Raw genomic sequence first — 21,609 nt, forward strand, 5'->3', positions numbered from 1 at the left:
ACTCTAATCTGGGAGAACCGGGTTTGATTCCCCACTCCTCCACTTGCACCTGCTGATGTGACCTTGGGTCAGTCACAAGCTCTGGCACAGCTGTCCTTGAAAAAGAGCAGTTTCTGTCAGAGTTCTCTCAGCCCCACCCACCTCACAGGGTGCCTGTTGTGGGGAGGGGGAAGGAAAGGAGTTTGTAAGCCGCTCTGAGACACCTTCGGGTAGTGAAGGGCGGGGTGTAAATCCAATCTCTTCTCTTCTTCTTCTCTTCATTGATGAAGAAATAAAAGGAGTTTGCCCGAATGATAGAGGAAAATTCATGTTTACTTAGTCACGTGTAATGTCCTCTTTTATAAATTCTGAATGTGAAATATGCCCCTACGTGACTCTTCTTTTTCTCTTACTTTCTTGTGTTGGTAGGTTTCCATGTGGGAGGTGGCTTGGAAAAGGGATGGATGATGGCAGTTTGGAGAGGATTCTGGTGGGAGAATTGCTGACATCCCACACGGAGGTGGATGAAAGACAGTGCAGAACCCCTCCTTTGCAGCAGTCCCCAAGCATGATCAGAAGATTTGTTACTATATCACCAAACAACAAACCAAGTAAGTTGGACTTATTATAATTATCTTTCACCAGTAGGAACTCCCCATGGCTCTTTAAATGTATTACTGATGCATCCTACATGACAGTTTGTTCATAAGTCTCAGCACAACTGACTAATCCAGGAGACAGGAGGAATAGTATACCTCTTAGCTGGTGAAAACTACCAATTTGCTGATTAGATGCAGCTGTGCTGTAGGGTTCTAAATGTTCTGATGCTGTCTTATTGGAGATATTTTTGTTTAACTAGCTAAGAGTGCTCCCAGTTGTGGTGGTATCTCATCTTCAAATACAGTAGCTCCAATTAGGGTTGCCAAGTCACTCGGACTCACCGGCGGGGGAGCGTCGCCAGGGTCTGGGAGCTGCTGATGGATGCGCAAGCGAAAAGCACGCGCGCCGCCAGAACGTCACAGTAAGTGACGCACGACATAGATCACGTTGGGGGCGTGGCCCCAATCGTTGGAGGGAAAACCATAGAGTGATCTACATGGTTGCGTCACTTCCTGTGACGCAGCCACGCTGCGCTTCGGGGGGCGGGGTTCCCCGCGGGGCCCGATTCTGCGGTGGCAGAAATCGGGCCTCCAAAGCGGGGGTTTACCCGCCCCCACTTGGCAGCCCTAGCTCCAATACAGTTTCCTATATACCCACTTGGTGATCGAACCAAAACATTGTGCATGCTTAAAATAAAAAAAATAAAAAAAAAATACAGGCCAGCTGTAGTAATGTAAACTTATTGTAGAACAGAACACAACATATAAAATAACATAGCACATTTCCCCTACCCCGATCTCAAAAGATAATTTAATCCTGATTTTTTGTGTATGAATTGAATTCAGTTTAAGCTAACACATTTTTTTTTATTTGTGCAGAGTTAAACACAGGTCAGATACAAGAATCTATTGGTGAAGCCGTAAATGGAATTGTCAAACATTTTCACAAGCCTGAGAAAGAGGTAAGAATTGAAGTGCTTGTAAAAACAGGATATTTCTTTTTCTGATATCCATGGTCATAGCTGTAATTGACTAGAATAAGTTCAGGAGAAGGTGTGCTTGTGCAATTAACAAATGAATCTGTGGGTTGAATTCAGTATTCCACTCACACACTGATCAGAGATCTTCACACACAGATTGCGGCTCTTCCCACTTTTCCCTGTCCCAGTAGTCCATTCCGGCTCTGAGAAAGTTGATTCCTATGATTGCAGAATGTGTATTGAACAAAACCCCTGTGGACTGGTGGGCTAAAGTAATGAGGATGAAGAGGGCAAAAGTGCTTTCTCTTCCATCAGTGCAGATGTTGTTTTTCTTTCTCACAGAAACACTCTGCCACTTCTCACACCATTCCTGAGGGTCCCCTGGCCTGTAAGATGATTTCTTGTTAGGTATAGGGGAATGTGGGGGGAAGCGAAAAAGTCTCATGTGGATAATAGAGCACCATTAGTGGTGTTTTTAATCCAAGGCCCTGTTTTTCAGTAGCTTCATGCCAAGTTTTAATCAAGGTTCTCAAGTGAGTTTAGAATCCATAGTTGGGTTTATTTTAAATAATGTAAAATCAGCAGTGACCTGACCTGAATGCCCAGGCTAGGCCTATCTTGTCAGATCTCAGCAGCTAAGCAGGGTTGACCCTGGCTAGTATTTGGATGGGAGACCACTAAGCAATACCAGAGTCATGACGCAGAGGCGTGCAATGCCAAACCACCTTTGAACATCTCTTGCCTTGGAAATCCCATGAGGGGTCGCTGTAAGTCAACTGTGACTTCACGGCAAAAAAAATAAAAATCAGCAGGTCCATCTAACACTGAACTTCGGTAGAGAGGGACAGGGGAATTCTCACAAGGGCACTCCTGATCCCCAAACTCTGCAAAACTTCTAAAAATCCCTTTACTGTGGTTAAGGTTCCAGCACTATATCCAAACAAGGCCTTAGCATTACATCTGATCCAAACAATGTAATTGCTGCGTGAACTCTGTCCTCTTTGATCTCAAAGGTGAGAATAGTCCATTTGAAACTTCTTCAGACACCCCCACCCCATTTTTCCTGATATGAAGTAATATCTCAGTACTGTGAGAATCATCTGTGATTTTTATTTTAGTTCCTCTAAATAAGGTTGATGAATTATTGACATTTACTCCATAAAATCCTGACCTGGGGCTGCTATTTCAGATTTATTCTTGGGTCTTTTTCTGATGAAAACCGCTAACTGATAGATAGGTACTGACTCAATCCCACAACTCTTTAAGTTAGGCTAGTCTAAGAGTACATGACTGGTCCAATGTCATCCAGTTTGTTTTATGACTGAATGCGGATTTGAATCTAGTTCTTCCCAGTCCTAGTGTGATGCTCAAACCACTACACAATACTCTGCATAGTTGTGTACTGGTATTAACTTGGTAGGGTCTAGGGCAGATATATAATATTGTGTGTGTTCTTAATTTTTATAAAAACCTAGCTGTAATTTGTGGCAAATATATTCATAATACAACTGAAACAGACATCACAAAAAATAAAACATTTTTAATATTGGCAGAGAGGCAGTTTGACGCTTTTACTTTGTGGAGAAGGTGGGCTTGTCTCAGCTCTTGAGCAAGTGTTTCAGCATGGATTTAAATCACCCAGGCTCTTCAAAAATGTTTTTATTTGGGACTTTCTAGGTAAGTACATAGAACAGGTATCTATTTAGCTGTTGTTACTGGAGGAAACACTGATTGTAGCAGATTGCTATCTCTTGTTTACTACCGATAGAAGATTTGTCCTTTTAATCTGTCTTGCATCTTCCTAAAATATGGATTCTCTATTCACATGAAAATTAACATGAAAACGGTGACGGCCCCAGGTTTTTTCGCCCACTAGGCGAGGATACATTCTGCCCCCCCCCCCCGTGAGGGGCGGAACGGGAAAAGGTGCCGGAGCCGCAGCAGGCGGGCTGAGGGGGCGAGCTGCAAATGCGTGGGGGGGGGCGGGATCACTCAAGAGGAGGGGGCCTGTGCCAGGCTGCAAAAGGAGCTCCAAAGAGACTGCAGGGGCGGCAGAGGGCAAGCGGCACTTTCCCATCGTCCTGGGCTATTCCCCGTGCCTGTCCCCCCCCCCGCCTCCTTCTCTTATTTGATGTCCATCAGTGGCTATTAGCCACAAGGTATAGATAGGGGCTCTGGGGCAAGTGATGCTCTGTCTTCTTGGTGCTTGGGGGGGTCAACAACAGTGGGAGGGCTTCTAATGTCCTGGCCCCACTGCTGGACCTCCTGATGGCACCTGGTATTTCTGGCCACTGTGTGACACAGAGTGTTGGACTGGATGGGCCTTTGGCCTGATCCAACATTGGCGTCTCTTATGTTCTTATGTTCTGTCTGGGGAGCTGCAAAGAAGGGAGTCCCTTGCCGGGGACGGAGCAAGAAGTTGGCAAGGGAGGCTTCCTGTCCTGGGCGAGGAGAGGACGAGGCCGGTCAGAATGGCACCCTCTTTGAGCCGTCGCCCTAGGCAACAGTCTAAAATTTAACAATAATGGGCCGGCCCTGCATGAAAATTAACCTGAAGAACACATTTTTAGCAGGAGAGCAAAATGTTTGACTGTTTAAGATAGAGTTAGCAAATTCTTTTTCTTGTGAAATGAAGTAGTCAATATATAGCTTCAAGTATTGAAAGGGTTTATGGTCAAACTAGATGTGAATGTGCCGATTCATTTGTGTTAAACACAGTTCAGATTCAGTACTTTGAAAAAATATATGATAAGCCTTTCCCACAATATGTCTGCCTGGAAAGAGTTTACCTTCTCAGCTAATAGCATGGTGTTCAGCAGAGAAATTACCATCTCAGAGACCAAGGCTACATGGAGGTTAGGGAGCTGGGGTAGGGTGGGTAAGGTAACTTTGCCAGTTAAATCTCATCCCCCATCCCTTTGTCCCAAACATGTTGCGGTTTTTGTTTAAACAAATGGATCTGCCACTGTTGCATGTATCCAGTTTGGCTCTTAAAGTTTATCAAAACAGCCTTAGAGAAACATCTGTTAAAATGCTGTCTTTTCTAAGTATGGGTTTTTCTGCATGTGTTATTTCCATCGGTTGTGTCGGGGGTGGGGTTTCTGGAAAAGGGGGGGAAACTCACAATACATTACAAGAATACAACTGACAGAAATAACGCATGGAAAAACTCTGTTTGAGCCACATGAAACAGAGTAAATCAAGGGAATAAATAAATGGATACTCGTTTTACAAGATAGCAATGATCAGTTCTTTCAGAGATGGGAGTACCTCATAGTACTTATACATTGGATCCATTTATTGGCATCGTAAATTTTAGGCTAGTTTTATAGAAAGTAGGTGACAAGATGCTTCTGCTTTGACAGTATCGTGATTAAACTGCAACCCGTGTGTGTGAATTGGAGCAAATTTTTAGCATTGTAAACAGCTGAGAGTATTGTTTTCTATGACTATATGTTTATGTCTTCAGAAAAAGCACAAGGATATTATGAAGCTCTAGATCAAAATGAACTGGTCCCAGAGGAAAACTGGCAAACAAGAGCCAGGAGTTTTTGTCGCTTTGTCACAGCCATCAATAACACTCCAAGGAACATTGGGAAGGATGGCAAGTTTCAGATGTTGGTATGCCTTGGAGCCAGGTATTAAAGTATACTTTGATTAGTTTGTAGACATGTTGCATGTTAGCCAACCGACCAAATTGCTTTCGCATTGATTAGTTTTCTTTGTCTTTGTTGTGATAGTCAGATTTGGAATGCTTTACCAAATTACATATTTTCAGACTTAATCTGTGAGATTATGGAAGCTTGAAGATAGACCAGCAACTAAAACAATCACAAGAAATGAGAACTGAGCTAAAAAAAAAAAAGGAGGGTGAGAGAAAATATCTATAAATGTAACGAGGCGTAATACAGAAGAGGAGGATGAACTGTTTCAAGTCAAGAATGCTATAAGCATGAGCCTGTGGCTGCAAATTGAAAATAACAACTTGAGATCAGAAATCAAAGTATTTAGACATTAGGAAAAATATATAGTAGTCTTCCCTGGAAAGGCGGGGGAGGGGGAGAACTTCATTAGATTCAGAACAGATTTACATGTCTCTGATGGGTATTCTCTCTGTCTTCAATGCCTTGGTGGGGGGCATAACACCAGCAATTGCAAGCATCATCTTGAGTTAACTTTGAAGGCATGGCTAGATAGAGCAGCCAGATTAAAAGCTAGCCTTTAGGAGAAAGCCTTAACATGCTCCGAGAGCCCAGCAGCAAAATCTTCTGCCATGGTATAGTGGCTGGAGACCCTCCCCAGTAAGTTACCAGGCTTAACCAGTCAGCTGTCGGGCTTGCTGTCGGTATCTTCGGTTCTATCGGGCCTGAGGTTGGCTCCGACCAGACACCGATCCAAGTTGCCTGATCGTTCTTTTTCTGCATTGGAGCCTTCCCCTAAGAAGGCCAAGATCTCTGCATTGGAGCCTTCCCCTAAGAAGGCTAAGGCCAAGACCAATCACCAGGAGAAGCAATCAATCAGTTCCTAGATTCTCTTCACCTAAGACACCCATCGGTTCCAACCATTAGGACCTTGTCGGTTCCAGCACCTGCTTCAGAGGACTCACCGCCTCCTAGAACACCATCATTGCACTTACAGTCTTTGGCTCCCTTAGCATCTGGAGGGGAGATGGAAGCAGCTCCCGGCTTCTGACCACTTGTTCCTACAGATTTGATTTCAGTTTCAGAACGCACACAATTGGCTCCTTGGCCCTTTGTGGTTCCACCATCACTTTGGCAGTAATATCCTTTTTATTACCCATCCTCATTCCTGCAGGAATGGGGCAATTTCCCCAGGCCATCCAGAACCAAATCTGTTCATCCTTCTGGGCCTTGTATCCATACCTCAGTGCCTAGCTGGACTGTCTCTGCTCCACCTCCCAAACAGGCTCCACTGACCTTTTCTGACTTGGAGGATGAGGGTGCAGCTTTCCCATTGGAACAGAGCTTTGGTCAACCATCTGATCCATCCCTGGATGAAATGGTGGGAAGCATGGATCCAATATCACCTAACAAGGATCTGTACACTGAACAGATCATCAGAATGGCTAAATCCCACTTGTCCCCTGCCGACAAGGAGGGCCAGAAAATTGATGCCATGAGCAGAAAGGCCTATGCCTCTTCTGCCCTCAATTTAAGAATTGGCAATTGTGCTGTAAAAATGGTTGGTTATCAGTTATTTTTATGGGAGAGGATGTCCTCCTATATCGATCTTCTACTGGACAACAATAATTAGCGAAGGTCCTCCAGTTGGAAGCCATTCACTTGATGTGTGGAGAAACGCCACACATCAAGTGAATACAGGATACTGAGAAACGTATTATCTTACAAATACCTTATTGAGGCCCCGGTCACACGGGCAGGAAACTGCAGAGGAGAAGCGTGCCTGTTTGCCCTGGGGCAAACTACTGCGCAGTTACGTGATCAGACCTCCTATGGAGGTCCTGTGGAGGTACCGTGGAGGTTCCATGGCAAGGGAGAGGTGCCTCAATACCTTATTTTGGAATTTTATGTGTATTATTTATATACTACTTTAACATTGTTTATATACTAGCTTTAGCCAGGAAGGAAAGTGGAGCTGCGGTGGCTCAAGTGGTTAAGACGCTGAACTGCAGGCTGTGGAAGGTCGGTAGTTCGAGACCCGAGTGTGCCGCATGACAGAGTGAGCTTCTGTCTTTAGTTCCAGCTCCTACCAACCCAACCACATGACCACCGAAACGTCTTCGGACAGCGCTGGCTCTTTGGCGTTGAAGTGGAGATGAGCACCACAACCCTAGAGTTGGACTCGACTGGCTTTCGAGCAAGGGAAACTTTACCTTTAGCCAGGAAAGCTAAAGCAGTTTACCAGAAAGAAAGAAAAAACACCTTAAAATGAGCAGATTAAAAGAATACCTTATCAGACAAATCTAAATGTGTTACAACAATAATTAAAACTGCAGTTACTGGTTACATTTCAAAAAGCTTGAGAGAATAATACTTTTATTGCCTTCCCCCTAAATGAAGAAGCAAGAAGAGTCGGGGGGTGGTGGTAGCTCAATAATATTGAGATAACTGTAAAGAAGTAAACCCTTCTTTCTAGTGGGTGCTAGTCTTGCATCTCTTAAGAAAGGGTAAATATACTTAAATTAACACAGGCTTAAATGTGGGGTGGAGGTCATTAGATCCTAAAGTTGCATCCCAGGAAGGCTGGGATGGGTATACGGTGATTGGTGGAGCTAAGAATAGATTTGAATCCAGGGTTCATCTCACCAATTGCCTGACCTATCAAAGGAGCTGTGATGGATTATTTCTAATTTCCCTCAGTGGTGCCTTAACCTCTATTATCCAGATCTTTTAAGTGACTGGTAAAAAGCATGCGTGGAGGGAAACTCTGAACCCTGCACCCTTAATATCTAATTGAGTTGGGGTGGGTGGGTCTCAAGGCTGCAGAAAAATCTATAAAATTGTTAGCCTGGAGATTGTTGTTGTCAAGACCTGGAGTCCAAACTCTGACAGGCCCTGTCAGACTGTGCCAAGATGCTTGGTCTTAGACCCATTCCCAGGAGGGGACTGTTGAGAGACTGTAAATAATAGGATTAATTATCAAGATAACCTTTACCAGTATTTTGTCTAACTTGTCTGTCTGCTGATTGTTCCCAGTTATCTATGCCTTCTATGATTTATGTTTAATTATTAAAGTTATTTTACTCATGATTTTGAGCGTAAACTGATTATGTAGAAGCCCACACACATTTAATCAGGTTGCCCATGCTTATAGTAGCCAAACTCTGCTAGTTCTGAACAGAAGAGCTGATGTGGGGGAGAGAGAGGGAACAGAAGCCCACAAAAGCTCCAGGCTAACCCTTATGAATACCCCTCCCCTAAATTCCTAGTATACAAGAGAGCCAGTATAAAGGTGTTGGTAGCTACCTGCTGGAGTAATGATCCCAGGGGCAGGAGGTTGGGAAGAAAAGGGTTTTTTAAAGCACCCCTTGGTTCTCAACAAACCTCAGCAGCAGAGAGTGGCTGGGAACCAAAGAGGCAGTTATGACAGCATCCACATGTGCTGAAACTGGAGCACAGCCTCACGTAAATCTCAGCAAGTGGCAGGGGGCCATCTAGGATCCACACTGCACACGTCTCATCTACCATGTGATCATCGCGGGGGCTTGCAGCCATATGCCAGCTGTCAGTTTCCAGTAGGAACTGAAATTCAGAAGCACTGTAGGGGCCAGGTTCAGACTGGGACTGCAGTCCTGGGAGGAGGAGGAGCTCCTGACTTCCCTCTCTACCATTTCCCTAACCTGAACCAAGGGGGCATTGTTTGCCCTATTGTGGGGCTGCATATGCACTGAATGCTTGTATGTGAAGTTCCCTGGGCGAGTAATACCACCTGAGGCCATTTTGGGACGAAAACAGGTACAGGTGGAAAACAGGAGCCCTTCTCCTCTCTCTGTGCTGTGGTACCAATCCAAATTCGGTCCCTGCAGCACTTCTGAATCGAGTTCCCATGGAGAAAATGCTCCCGAAGGTACTGTAGGTTGAGGTTTTAAAAGTCAAAAAGAACATCTTAACTTGTGCCCAGCAGCACGTAAGGAGCAGATACAAATGTTGGAGCATTCAGTCGCTAAGGGCAGCCCCAAGAAAAGTACACTTCAGTAGTTTAATTTGGAAGTCACCAAGGCATTTACGACAGTAGCTGTATTCTAGCAGTGGGCACAGCTGGTTAATAAGTTTTAGTAGCAAGGGCAAATCCAAGTTTATCACCAGGGTGAAAACTTGAGTCTTTTAAGAAAAATGTGATTCCATCTAATGCCAGCATTTGCATTGCTGACCAGTTTGTAGTACGACTATTGTAACCTCTCTGTTACATAAAACTCTCCCTTACAGAGATCACCTATTGCACCACTGGATTGCTTTGTTGGCAGACTGCTCCATCACGGCCCAGATGTATGAGGACACAGCACTGATAAAGGATCACACCCTAGTGAACTCCTTGATCCGGGTACTGCAGACCTTACAGGAGTTCAACATCACATTGGAGGCATCCCTTGTTAAAGGAATCGACATCTGACCCGCCTCTCTGCAAGCACCATAAAAAGCAACAAGCAACAAATTTTTATTAGTATGCAAAGATTTTATCTGTTAATACATTGCATTGCGAACTCCAGAACTTCACATCATTCAACACTACTCTTCTGGAAGGAAGCTCCAAATAGAATGTGGAGAAACGGAAGCTGTAAACCCCAGTGTATAGAAGGGGAAATATTCCTATTAATTGATTTTAGAGTTTATTTGCTGATTTGCTTTTAAACCTTTCATGTGAAAGAGTTAGATAATAAGTATTGTGTAGCTTATTTTAAAGCTGCAATATTTCCTTGCCATAGAAAATGGTGCAGTGAGGCTCTTGGCATTCTCTGAACTTGCCTTCAGACTGTACGTCACAAAGTATAATGCACACATTCCATTTCTGCAAAAGCTCATTCAGCAATTTTAAAATTAATGTTTTGTTATATTAACATTATCATCACTGCTTTTCTGTGTTCAGTCACTGCTGTGCTGCAAGAACTAAAAATGCAAATATTGTTTTTTTAGCCTTGAAGCACTGAATTTGTCAGTAAATGCTTTTTTTTCTTGTCAGTATTATTTTTCAGCAGACCTTTGGAGGAATGAACCACGCAGAGGTGCAGAGATTGGTGATATTTTTTCATAGGGTATGAAATTGCACAGAAAAAAATATATAAGTGTGTTTTTAACTGACACATATTTATTTAACTTTTAATCATGTTGTAATGTTTTTGTCTTTAAAACATTCAATATACTTAACAGGCTGTTACATGTCCATTGTGTGTTCAATCTGGGAATCTAGAGCGCAGCCACCCTAAATAAAAGGCCCAAAGTAAGAGTCTTGGTTAGCAAAGTATGTTTCAGTGTGGATCTGCCTTTTGAACCTAACTTGTTTATATGTGATAACCTTTTAATTGATAGATCCTAAAGTAATAATTTTAAAGCCCAAATATAGTTAATCTAGTAACTAACTGTCTAATCCCAAGTTTACTGCAACAGCACGCAAGTGCTTCGAATGGGACACAGCAACAGGTTCACAATTCACTCCAATGCTGGCACAGCTTTTTAACATCACAGGCACATGCTGGTGCAAATATGTGGGGTTGGGTGTGAGTGAGGTCAGTATTACCGTGACTTGCCTATGCTGCTCCTCAGCCTAATGTTACGTCAGGGTTTCAAGACTTTCTGTTGGTAACATCAAAACACAGACAGAAGAACATATGAAAGATCTTGGTTTGAAATGCTTGAGTGCTCATTTGCTAATTCTTGTGTTTAATTAAAAGGCTGCATTTCTTGGATGCTTGTAAATGTTGTGTAAAAATCGCTTACCCTCATAGTGTTCAGAATTTGTTGACTTTTACAATAGTAAAAAACCCCAATTGTAAAATCTAGTGAATGCCTAGAAGCAACTAACTGTTCTTGTCCCTAGGAGATGCATACCTAACTGAGGAAACACTAAGATGTTCTGTACAGGGTTTTAAGTCTCTGCCATCACTGTATAAACATTATCTCAACAACTAGGCTCTTTAACATAAGGAGTGGTGATAAGTTTTCAATTGTCAATTTCTCCAACATGTAGCATTATTCTTTATTTCCTACATTTTGTGGTCATTTTTATTCCAATAACTTAAAAGTATAGCACATGTATGTATTAAATTTTACTATTTTTACTTTCTTGTGTTGATTTTTTTATACATTAAGAAATTCTTGTTTGTATACCTTTATTTTGTACCTCAGTTGGGGCCAATTGTGGGAAATACACTGGATAAATTCACTGTTGCAGCTTCACATTCCTTAATCTTACAAGTTCTATATTGGGTATCTGTACAAGATAAAACATTCCCTTGATTATAGCTGGCACAGTTTATTACTTCAACTGAAGACGAAAATTATATGACCATACATTGTGGCTAGCTTTACTTCAGCGTTATCTTTGAAATCTTGAATAACGAGTGGTAGTTTGAGTGGTGCTTTATTTCCATAATTTGTATTAAGGAGGCAAAAATATCAACACTTTTAGTGTTGCTATAATGCATTCGTTAGTTTGATGGTGCTGCTTCTATCTTTCCACATGTGTTTAAAATCTGTTTAGGCTTTTTCATACACAATCAAGGTGCCAGATATTTAGTAGTTCTGCGGGAAATGGATCAAGACCAGGAGATTTTCTCAGTTTTAAATTTTTAATCAATTTATTATCTCGCAACAGGTGACAGGTTTCCATTTTGGAGTTTGTTTAAGATTGATTTCAAAGTTTAGGTCTGGTTCAAGGTTATGCTTTCTAGAAAGCTTTCCGAAATACTTTTCCCAGACCATTGCTGATATGGGAGTTGCAGTATTTCTTCTTAGCTTCAGCATTGGAGTAATTAGGTGCCAGAGAGATGTACTAGGTTTCTCTTTAGCGGCTGTGATGATCTTAATTCGATTTTTGGCCATCCTACAGTCTCTGTCGAACCAACTTTTCACATGGCAGCCAGGTTTGCTTGACTTTCCTTTTCCTCTTCCACTATTTAATAGAACTGGGTCAAAAAGTGTAATGAGCACTGACATTTTTTCCAGAGTTGTGTGGCAGTCTTGTTCTGTCAGGATTTTCTCTTTTAGTTTTTGTGCTTACTCAGTGTGGAGTATTTTTATAGCAGCTTCAGCCAGTCCTTTGGACCACCTCCACTTAGTGGGCGGTGCCTTAGATCCAATTTGGCCAGTACTCAAATTTGGCATGGCCTCTAGTGATACTTTGATGCAAATGGGGAAATGACCACTTGTTCCCAGGTCACTTACTTTGAACTCCCATACTTTTCGAAGGCTGGAGTCTTCAATCAGGAAGTAATCAATAACGCTAGCTCCTTGTGAGGAAACAAATGTAAAGTCTCCAAAAGGATCGACAGTGCCGTTTCCATTTAAAATCGTTGGTGACAGTCTGGAGACCATGTTCACCAGATTGGCTCCCGATCTCTTGATACCTTTATCTTTAGAATGGCACGTTCCTTCTGTGGTGTTGTGATAGCAGAAGTTTTCTTTCCAGAATTTGGAGTGGAGCAGTTCATTATCATTTGAGCCAATTCTTGCATTGAAGTCTCTCCCCCCCCCTATTATCATAAGAGCTTGTGGGTGGCTACTTTGTAGATCTAGCAGATATTCCTCTAAGATCGTCCACTGAATATCAATGTCTGCTTTTGATGTTTTTTGGGGAAGGTAGACATTTACCAGCAAGCTCTCTTTGGAACTGGTGGCTGTCTTCACTGCCATGGCTAGGTTTGTTGGACAGGGAGGGAGAAGGGACAATTTGCCCAGATTACTGGAAATAAAACAAAGTAACCCTCCTTGAGGGCATCCTTTTAATTCTTCAGTGGGTAGAAAAAAGGAGTTATAACCAGTTAGGTCACAGGAGTCGCGTAGCCAGGACTCCTGTATCATAATACAGTCAGTTTTACCAGTAGAGAAAAGGTTTCAGGATCTAACATGGCTTTATTCCAGCCAGCTATATTCCAACTGAGAATTTTTATGTGCTTTGAAGAGGTATTTTTTGCACCAACCCTACCAGTAAAGCTGTGCCTGAAAGGATTAAATGCAAAATATGTTAATGAGCTATCCTCTCCAGTGTCCTCAGAAAAATATAACAGTCCCTGAATTTGTGGCAATAGCAATGTAACCCCAACATTTTTAATGTTCTATTATAATCTCACTGTGTGTGCTTGATAGTTTACTTTTTTTGGGGGGGGTTATTATAATCTCACTGTGTGTGCTTGATACTTTACTTTTGGGGGTTTTTTGCAGTTCAAGAACACAAACAGATTCAGGTTACATGCAGCAAATATATGTGAGAATTGTTCTGCAAAGCCAGGGTAAATTTATGTTGTTAACTTGGCAGTGGTGAGATAATGCACAATTGCTGCAGTCTGCAAAATCATTAGTGCCCAAACAAGCTATCAAAATACCTGCAAATGTGCTATAAAACCATTTTTATCCTCCTAAATATATATAGACTTACAACAGCACATAAACACTGCATCCTATTTTCTTACCAAACCTGTTTACAGTCTTGCCAGAATATAATCAATATCCCATAATTTAAGTGTTCTTGTTTTCCTTAATATCTTCAAAGGTAGAAGAGGCTTGTTCTTTTAAAAAGGAAACCTATTATTTCTAGGTACATAACATTTTAAATAACATTAAACATCTAGAGGAATATTTTATGAAATATCTTTTCATTTTGAAAAGTATGTTAAGTTTCAGAATATTTTAAGTATGACTTAAATGCCAGAATTCATTTTTGTGTGGAGTGTGTATGTGTGAGACTGTGGACAGATTGTTTCTGCAGTGGTCCTCTCAGCACGAATGTCCTCTTGCTTGGCATATGGTTTCTGTTGTAATGGCTAAAGATGTCTGGAGAGCTGGAAAAAAAAATACTTGAAAGCTATATGTTTACTTCTCAGCTTTGTAATTCCTTTTATACTTAAAGGGTGGTTATTAACTTCCCTTAAGATACAGCATCAATTTCAAATATATAGAAAAGGTCAGCCATTGACGTTTACAGCACCCAAACAGAAAGTCCAGGTACTGTGTTTCTTTTCTAATTTCCTAATTGTAACTCAGAATTCTAAATGTTTTACAGATGTAGCTTATTTTACTGAACTGCAATAAAGCTTTCTTCTGACATGACCCAATGGGATTGATTTAATGTGCCATCTCTGGCAGCTGATTGTTCTAACCAGGCTCTATCTTCTATTCATATATTTCATTATACCTTATTTGGTGCACAGTGATGTGAAGGATGCTGTGTTTGTTTCCAATTACAACCTACATAAATGGATTTTTTTTCAAAGGCTGTCAATGCACAGCATATTAATGTTTACATTTTAATACATTCTTAAACTACTACAGATTAGCGATATGCGTTAGAAAGATTTTATATATGGCCAGTGTGTGGTATAATTAACTGTCCAGAGCAACTATGTGTATAGATCTTGAACTCGATTACTGTAAACCCAATCCTGGTTGGTTATCTACCTTATCCTAGAAAAATGAGCTGTTTGTAACTAGCAGAAATAATCTTATGGCAAATAATCTTATAGCAGAAAAACTATGGCATACAGGACATGCAGGATGGTTGAAATTGGATGAACTATTCTAGCTAGATGGCGCTGTTGATCAGCTCATACAGATTCTGGAGACTTAAAAGGACAGGAGTTCTGCACGCACACGCACACACACCTCCCTAAACACCACCACCCCCCTTATAATTGTTCATTTTGCCATCATATTGACATTATGGCTTTTAGATTAGGGCAAACTATGAACCCCCCCCTTCCCAGTTTTTTTGCTTATTAAATCCACCTGAAACATATCTTGCTTTGGCCTTGGTCAAAATGAAGTCTCATCATGTCAAGTTGCTCTCTCCTGTGTCCTGACTCTGAGCACACATTAACTTGCCTTTTGCCAGGATACTACTTTTTACTCACCCTTGTCCTTAGAACTATTGGGATCCATCAGCTTTTTACTTCAGCCCCTAGGAGCCCTTATCGCGAAATCCTTGTGGGTCCCCCTGTTTAGGTACATGTTTAAACATCTATTGAGGGAGTAGGCATTTCGCGCAATGCAGTTCAGTTTACAGCTATTGGGATATCATAATCTGTAAAATACAGGTGCTCATACTAAATGATTAACGTTCTTTAAATATTGTTTTTGACACTGTGTATACCGATTTAAGGTTTTGTTTATAAACATTGTAAAGTACTGGTTAAATACGTGGCCTCACCTAAGAGCAATGACAGAGTCACTGGAATTTGTTTTCTCACTGCTTTCAAACTCAGTGAGAGTCAGAAGTCTCTCTCAATCGTGCAGTTAGTTTTTTCCACTTGTAGCGGGCTTTGTGGTTTTGCAGTGTCCATGAGGCACATAAAACTTTTGTTTTTAAAAGAAAATAGTTTGCAGTGTTCCAAGATCAATGGAGCTTGATAAGAATGTGTCAGTTAATGTTTTTATTGGGAAACGTTTTGCTAGGTTCATTAATATGTAGCTCTGCACTTCTGCAAAATAAAAGAGAAGGCGAGAATTATTACCTTTCACTAGAGATGGAAAGATCCAATTTTTTAAAAAAACCCTTTGACTCTTTTGTTTTTAAAAGAAAATAGTTTGCAGTGTTCGAAGATCAATGGAGCTTGATAAAAATGTGTCAATTAATGTTTTTATTGGGAAACATTTTGCTAGGTTCATTAATATCCATTTCCATTTCATTTATTAGCTTCATTGACCCGAGGTCTTAAGCCAAACATGCAAACAGCAACTATAAAATGCATTACATATAATTACAAGAAATTTAGACAGAACGTCTTTACAATAAAATAACATTTCAAAGCCGCTTTAAAGATAGCACTATTGAAAGATATTTTGCCACCAAGCGAGTCGTTTCAGGGTCCTCATCAGCTAATAGTATGGTTATCACCCAGGGTTCCATAGGGAGGTGATATCTTTGTAAAATAGGAGTAATCCAGCAGGATCTGGGGTCAATCCATTGGTGGCAAAATAACATAAGATGATCTAAGGTCTCTATTGCACCTGATCCACAATTACACAATCTATTTGAGTACTGTATTTTAGCAAAACGGCCACTTAGCTCTACAGTTGGAAAAACATTCAACCTTGCAAGCGTGAAGACATATCTAGATCTGGGGGATGTAAGGAAGCTCATATATGAGGGAGTTTTCTTAGGTGGAGCTCTGCACTTCTGCAAAATAAAAGAGAAGGTGAGAATATTACCTTTCACTAGAGATGGAAAGATCCATTTTTTTTAAAAAAAAACAACCCTTTGACTCTGTACCAGAGTCAATGAAATCAATGGGCTTAGACTGGAGTAACTTTTCTTAGGATTGCACTCTCGGGGGCATTGCTGAACTCTGTGCCGCTGACTGGGTGCAGCTCTGACCAGGGGCCTGCTCGGAACTGTGAAGACAGCTGTATCCCCAGCGATGCAGTTCCAGAAGATATGAGTTGCAACTCTTTAGCAAGCCGCTGATAGGTACCAGCACTTGGAACATTTTCTCCTTTAAAGTGTTAACAACAAAGCAGGAGGGCAGGTTTCCAAATAGTGATACTGAATAAAGACGGAAGGGTTAAATCCCCTCTCCTCTCACATCCCTGTATAACCTTGAGACAAACAAGCTGTATAGCCTGCAACTGTCTGCAGTGTTGTCAAATCCCCAGCATCCCAAACAATGTAACTCAAGAGGCAAGCCCCGATGATGATGTGTTTTCACGATATGGCCATTTTATTCCAATCAGAGTTTATTTCAGCCTATCTACCTGTTTGAGTTCTGCATGCCAACATATATTTGCATAAGGCCATAGAGGTAAATGGGTTAAGGGCACTTCACTGAACTAAGAACCATCCTGCAAAGGCATCTATGACATCCTTACATTTAGATCATTAATGGAAAGCTTCACCTGATAAAATACAGCATAGTTGTAAGCTGGACTCGGATATCTAAATTAAGGAAAGAACTCTGGTTTCTACATTAAGCTTCCAAATTAAGAAGCTGTGTCTGATCTATAGAAAGTTTGCATTCAGTATTAAAGCCTGCCCATTAAGACTGCATTTGGCAAATATAAGGCTGAAAAAAGACTTTTGATAGTTTGTACTGAATTTGAAAATGTTAAAAGTTTGAGATGTATTCCTAATACCACACAATTATGAGGGAGTAAGCCTCCCTGAAGCAGCCCAAATAGCCTAGTTTAGCTTGAGCTTGCTAAAACGTGGATGCTAAGCAGGGTTGGCTGTGGTTAGTATTTGGATGGGAGACCATCCAAGGATGATTCGGGTTGTTCTGCAGAGGAAGGCAATCATAGAGTTGGGAAGGGGCCATGCAGACCATCTAGTCCAACCCCCTGCCCAATGCAGGATCAGCCTAAAGCATCTCTGACAAATATTCATCCAGCCTCTTCTTGAAAGCTGTCAGTGAAGGGGAACTAACCACCTCCCTGGGCAGCTGATTCCACCTTTGGACCACTCTGACTGTGAAAACGTTTTTTCCTAATATCCAACCGATATCTTTCTGCATGTAATTTAAACCCATTGCCCCGGGTCCTATTCTCTGCTGCCAACTGGAACAGCTCCTTGCCCTCTTCAAATGACAGCCTTTCAAATACTTAAAGAGAGCAATCATGTCCCCCCTCAATCTCCTCCAAACTAAACATTCCCAAGGCCCTTAGCCTTTACGCATAAGGCTCAGTCTCCAGACCCCTGATCACCCTCGTCGCTCTCTTCTGCACCCTCTCGATTTTGTCCACATCCATTTTGAAGTGAGGCCTCCAGAACTGCACACAGGACTCCAGGTGCGGCCTGACCAAGGCAGTATACAGAGGGGCTATGACCTCCTGCGATTCTGATGCTAAGGTAAGACCACTTCTGCCTTTCTTGCCTGGAATGCCCAGTGAATGGAGTTGGTTTTATACCCAGTAGCCCATTCTTCTTTAAGTCTCCCTAAACTCTGTGGGGCTTATTTCTTTGGGAACGTGTATACGATTAAATTGAAAAATGAATATAATATCTAAATAACATGTGAATAATATTTTATTTTTCATTTATAGTCCACCCCTCACTTGGACTTAAGGCAGATTACAACAAATACAACTGGAAAACTCCAGTGTAAGACAGGACTTTATCATCAAGGTGGCTTATTGATATAATGTCGGGAACATGTATACGACTCCAAAACAGTTGACAGGAGAGTGGGGGGATGCCATTGTGTAGGCACTCCTGGACATGGTTTTAGTGATGACTCTACTTATGTGTGGTGGCGCCATTGTTCTGTACAAATGGAAACAGAGATATTGGGTACAGGCACTGAAAGTGGCAATACAACAGGGCTGGACTGGGAAGCAAAATTGGGATGTACTAAAAGGAAGGACAGGATTGGCCATTGGAAACAATGGGAGAGGCTTGAAGCCCCATTGGAAATAAAAGGAGACAGGAAGACTTCCATGGACTCCATTGAAATACATTACAGTACAAGTTGAGTTGCAATAAAAATGTGGAATGGATTTTCTATTAGGGTCTCTGCGCCCAAATACACTACTCTGGGGATGGAGTGAGAGACCACGGAGTGGAATGACAGCCCCAGGGTGTAGCAGGAGTGTTTTGGGACTGGGATGACAAGCCACAGAGTGCATGACAGTCCCAGGGTGTAGCAGGAGTGTTCAGGGATTGGAATGAAAGACCACAGAGGGAAATGAGAGCCCCAGGGTGTAGCAGGAGCGTTCAGGAACTGGGAAGATAGGCCACGAAGTGGAAAGACAGCCCAGGATGTAGCAGCAGTGTTCAGGGACTGGAATGAGAAAACAGAGTGGAATGAGAAAACAGAGTGGAATGACAGCCCCAGGGTGGAGGAGGAGTGTTTAGGGACTGGAATGACAAGCCACGGAGTGGATGACAGTCCCAGGGTGTAGCAGGAGTGTTCTCGGACTGGAATGAAAGACCACGGAGGGAAATGAGAGCCCCAGGGTATAGCAGGACTGTTCAGGGACTGGGAAGATAGGCCACGGAGTGGAATGACAGCCCAGGGTGTAGCAGGAGTGTTCAGGAATGAGAGACCACAGAGTGGAATGACAGTCCCAGGGTGTAGCAGGAGTGTTCATGGACTGGGAAGATAGGCCGCGGACTGGTATGACAGCCTCTGGGTGTAGCAGGAGTGTTCTGGGGATGGAATGAGAGACCACGGAGTGGAATGACAGCCCCTGGGTGTAGCAGGAGTGTTCTGGAATGGGAATGACAAGCCACAGTGTGGTATGACAGCCTCTGGGTGTAGCAGGAGTGTTCTGGGACTGGACTGAGAGACCACCGATTCGAACGACAGCCCCAGGGTGGAGCAGGAGTGTTCTGGAACTGGAATGACAGGCCGCAGAGTGGTATGACGACCTGTGGGTGAGCCGGAAAAGGTTCCCCGACCTCCCTCAGCCCCAGGGCTGCGCCCTTTGACTCCTTGTGCCCAACGGCACCTTGCCACTCAGGATAGCCACAAGGGGTTCTTCCTCATCCCCCAGGCCTGGGAAGGGGGAATGACAGCCCAGGATGTAGCAGGAGTGTTCAGGGACTGGGAAGATAGGCCACGGAGTGGAATGAGAGCCCAGGATGTAGCAGCAATGTTCAGGGACTGGAATGAGAGACCACAGAGTGCAATGACAGCCCCAGGGTGTAGCAAGAGTGTTCAGGAACTGGGAAGATAAGCCACGGAGTGGAATGACAGCCCAGGATGTCACATGAGTGTGCATGGACTGTAGCAGGAGTGTTCAGGGACTGGAAAGATAGGCCACGGAGTGTAATGACAGCCCAGGGTGTAGCAGGAGTGTTCAGGGACTGGGATGAGTGACCACAGAGTGGAATGACATCCCCAGAGTGTAGCAGGAGTGTTCAGGGACTGGGAAGATAGGCTGTGGAGTGGTATGACAGCCTCTGGGTGGAGCAGGAGTGTTCTGACAATGGAATGAGAGACCACGGAGTGGAATGAGAGCCCCAGGGTGTAGTAGGAGTGTTCAGGGACTGGGGTGAGAAGTTCCAGAGTGGAATGAGAGCCCCAGGGTGTAGTAGGAGTGTTCAGGGACTGGGGTGAGAAGTTCCAGAGTGGAATGAGAGCCCCAGGGTGTAGTAGGAGTGTTCAGGGACTGGGATGAGTGACCACAGAGTGGAATGACAGCCCCTGTGGGTAGCAGGAGTGTTCAGGGACTGGGGTGAGAAGTTCCAGAGTGAGTCCACAGAGTGAAATGACAGCCCCAGGATTTAGCAGGAGTGTTCAGGGACTGGGAAGATAGGCCACGGAGTGGAATGATAGCCCAGGATGTAGCAGGAGTGTGCAGGGACTGGAATGAGAGACCACGGAGTGGACTGGCAGCCCCAGGGTGTAGCAGGAGTATTCTCGTGTAGCAAGAGTGTTCAGGGACTGGGAAGATAGGACACGGAGTGGAATGACAGCCCAGGATGTCACATGAGTGTGCTTGGAGAAGCGAGGGCTGAGGGGTGACATGATCGAGGTTTACAAGATTATGCATGGCACATACCAGGCAGAGAAAGATGACCTTTTCTCCCTTTCTCACAAGACAAGACCTCGTGGGCACTCCATGAGATTGCTGAGCAGTCAGGTTAGAACAGATTTTAAAAAGTCCTTATTTGCCCAAAGAGTAATGAACACATGGAACGCACTGCCACAGGAGGTGGTGGCGTGAGAGACCACGGAGTGGAATGTCAGCCCCTAGGTGTAGCAGCAGTGAGACACCACGGATTCCAACTTACAGCCCCAGGGTGGAGCAGGAGTGTTCTGGAACTGGAATGACAGGCTGCAGAGTGGCATGACGGCCTCTGGGTGAGCTGGGAAAGGTTCCCCGACCTCCCTCAGCCCCAGGGCCGCGCCCTTTGACTCCTTGTGCCCAACAGCGCCTTGCCGCTCGGGGGACAGCCGCTCGGGGTTCTTCCTCATTCTCCAGGCTTGGGAAGGGGCCCTTTAAATCGCTACGGCCAATGGCACCATTGGCGACTATCGCCCGTCATCCAGGAAAGGTTCCCCGGCTTCCCTCAGCCCTGGGGCCATGCCCTTTTACTCCTTTTGCCCAACGGCGCCCCTTGTGGCTGTCCCCTGAGCGGCCTTTAGCTTGGAGAAATGATGGCTGAGGGGTGACATGATCGAGGTTTATAAGATTATGCATGGCACAGAGCAGGGAGAGAAAGAAGTCCTTTTCTCCCTTTCTCACAAGACAAGACCTTGTGGGCACTCCATGAGATTGCTGAGCACTCAGGTTAGAACAGATTTTAAAAAGTCCTTCATCGCCCAAAGAGTAATGAACACATGGAACTCACTGCCACAGGAGGTGGCGGCGTCTACAAGCATGGACAGCTTCAAGAGGGAATTAGATAAGCATATGGAGCAGAGGTCCATCGGTGGCTATTAGCCACAAGGTATAGATAGGGACTCTGGGGCAAGTGATGCT

At 43.4% G+C, this 21,609-nt stretch overlaps 1 protein-coding gene across 1 annotated transcript in view; it reads left to right on the forward strand.

The window, feature by feature from the left end:
* The window catches only part of LOC107111307 (DENN domain-containing protein 5A), a gene marked incomplete at its 5' end in the record, with an annotated part of 47,481 nt that extends 36,203 nt beyond the window's left edge, over positions 1-11,278 (forward strand). Inside the window, 5 exons of the mRNA XM_015412266.1 lie at positions 409-590; positions 1,458-1,540; positions 3,112-3,235; positions 5,028-5,196; positions 9,466-11,278. Coding sequence (XP_015267752.1) covers positions 409-590; positions 1,458-1,540; positions 3,112-3,235; positions 5,028-5,196; positions 9,466-9,649 — 742 coding nt within the window. The remainder of the gene's footprint in view (positions 1-408; positions 591-1,457; positions 1,541-3,111; positions 3,236-5,027; positions 5,197-9,465) is intronic.
* Between the last annotated feature and the right edge of the window lie 10,331 nt (positions 11,279-21,609).

This window comes from Gekko japonicus, unplaced genomic scaffold, assembly GCF_001447785.1.
Source record: "Gekko japonicus isolate JY-2015 unplaced genomic scaffold, Gekko_japonicus_V1.1 scaffold3090, whole genome shotgun sequence".
NCBI lineage: Eukaryota > Metazoa > Chordata > Lepidosauria > Squamata > Gekkonidae > Gekko > Gekko japonicus.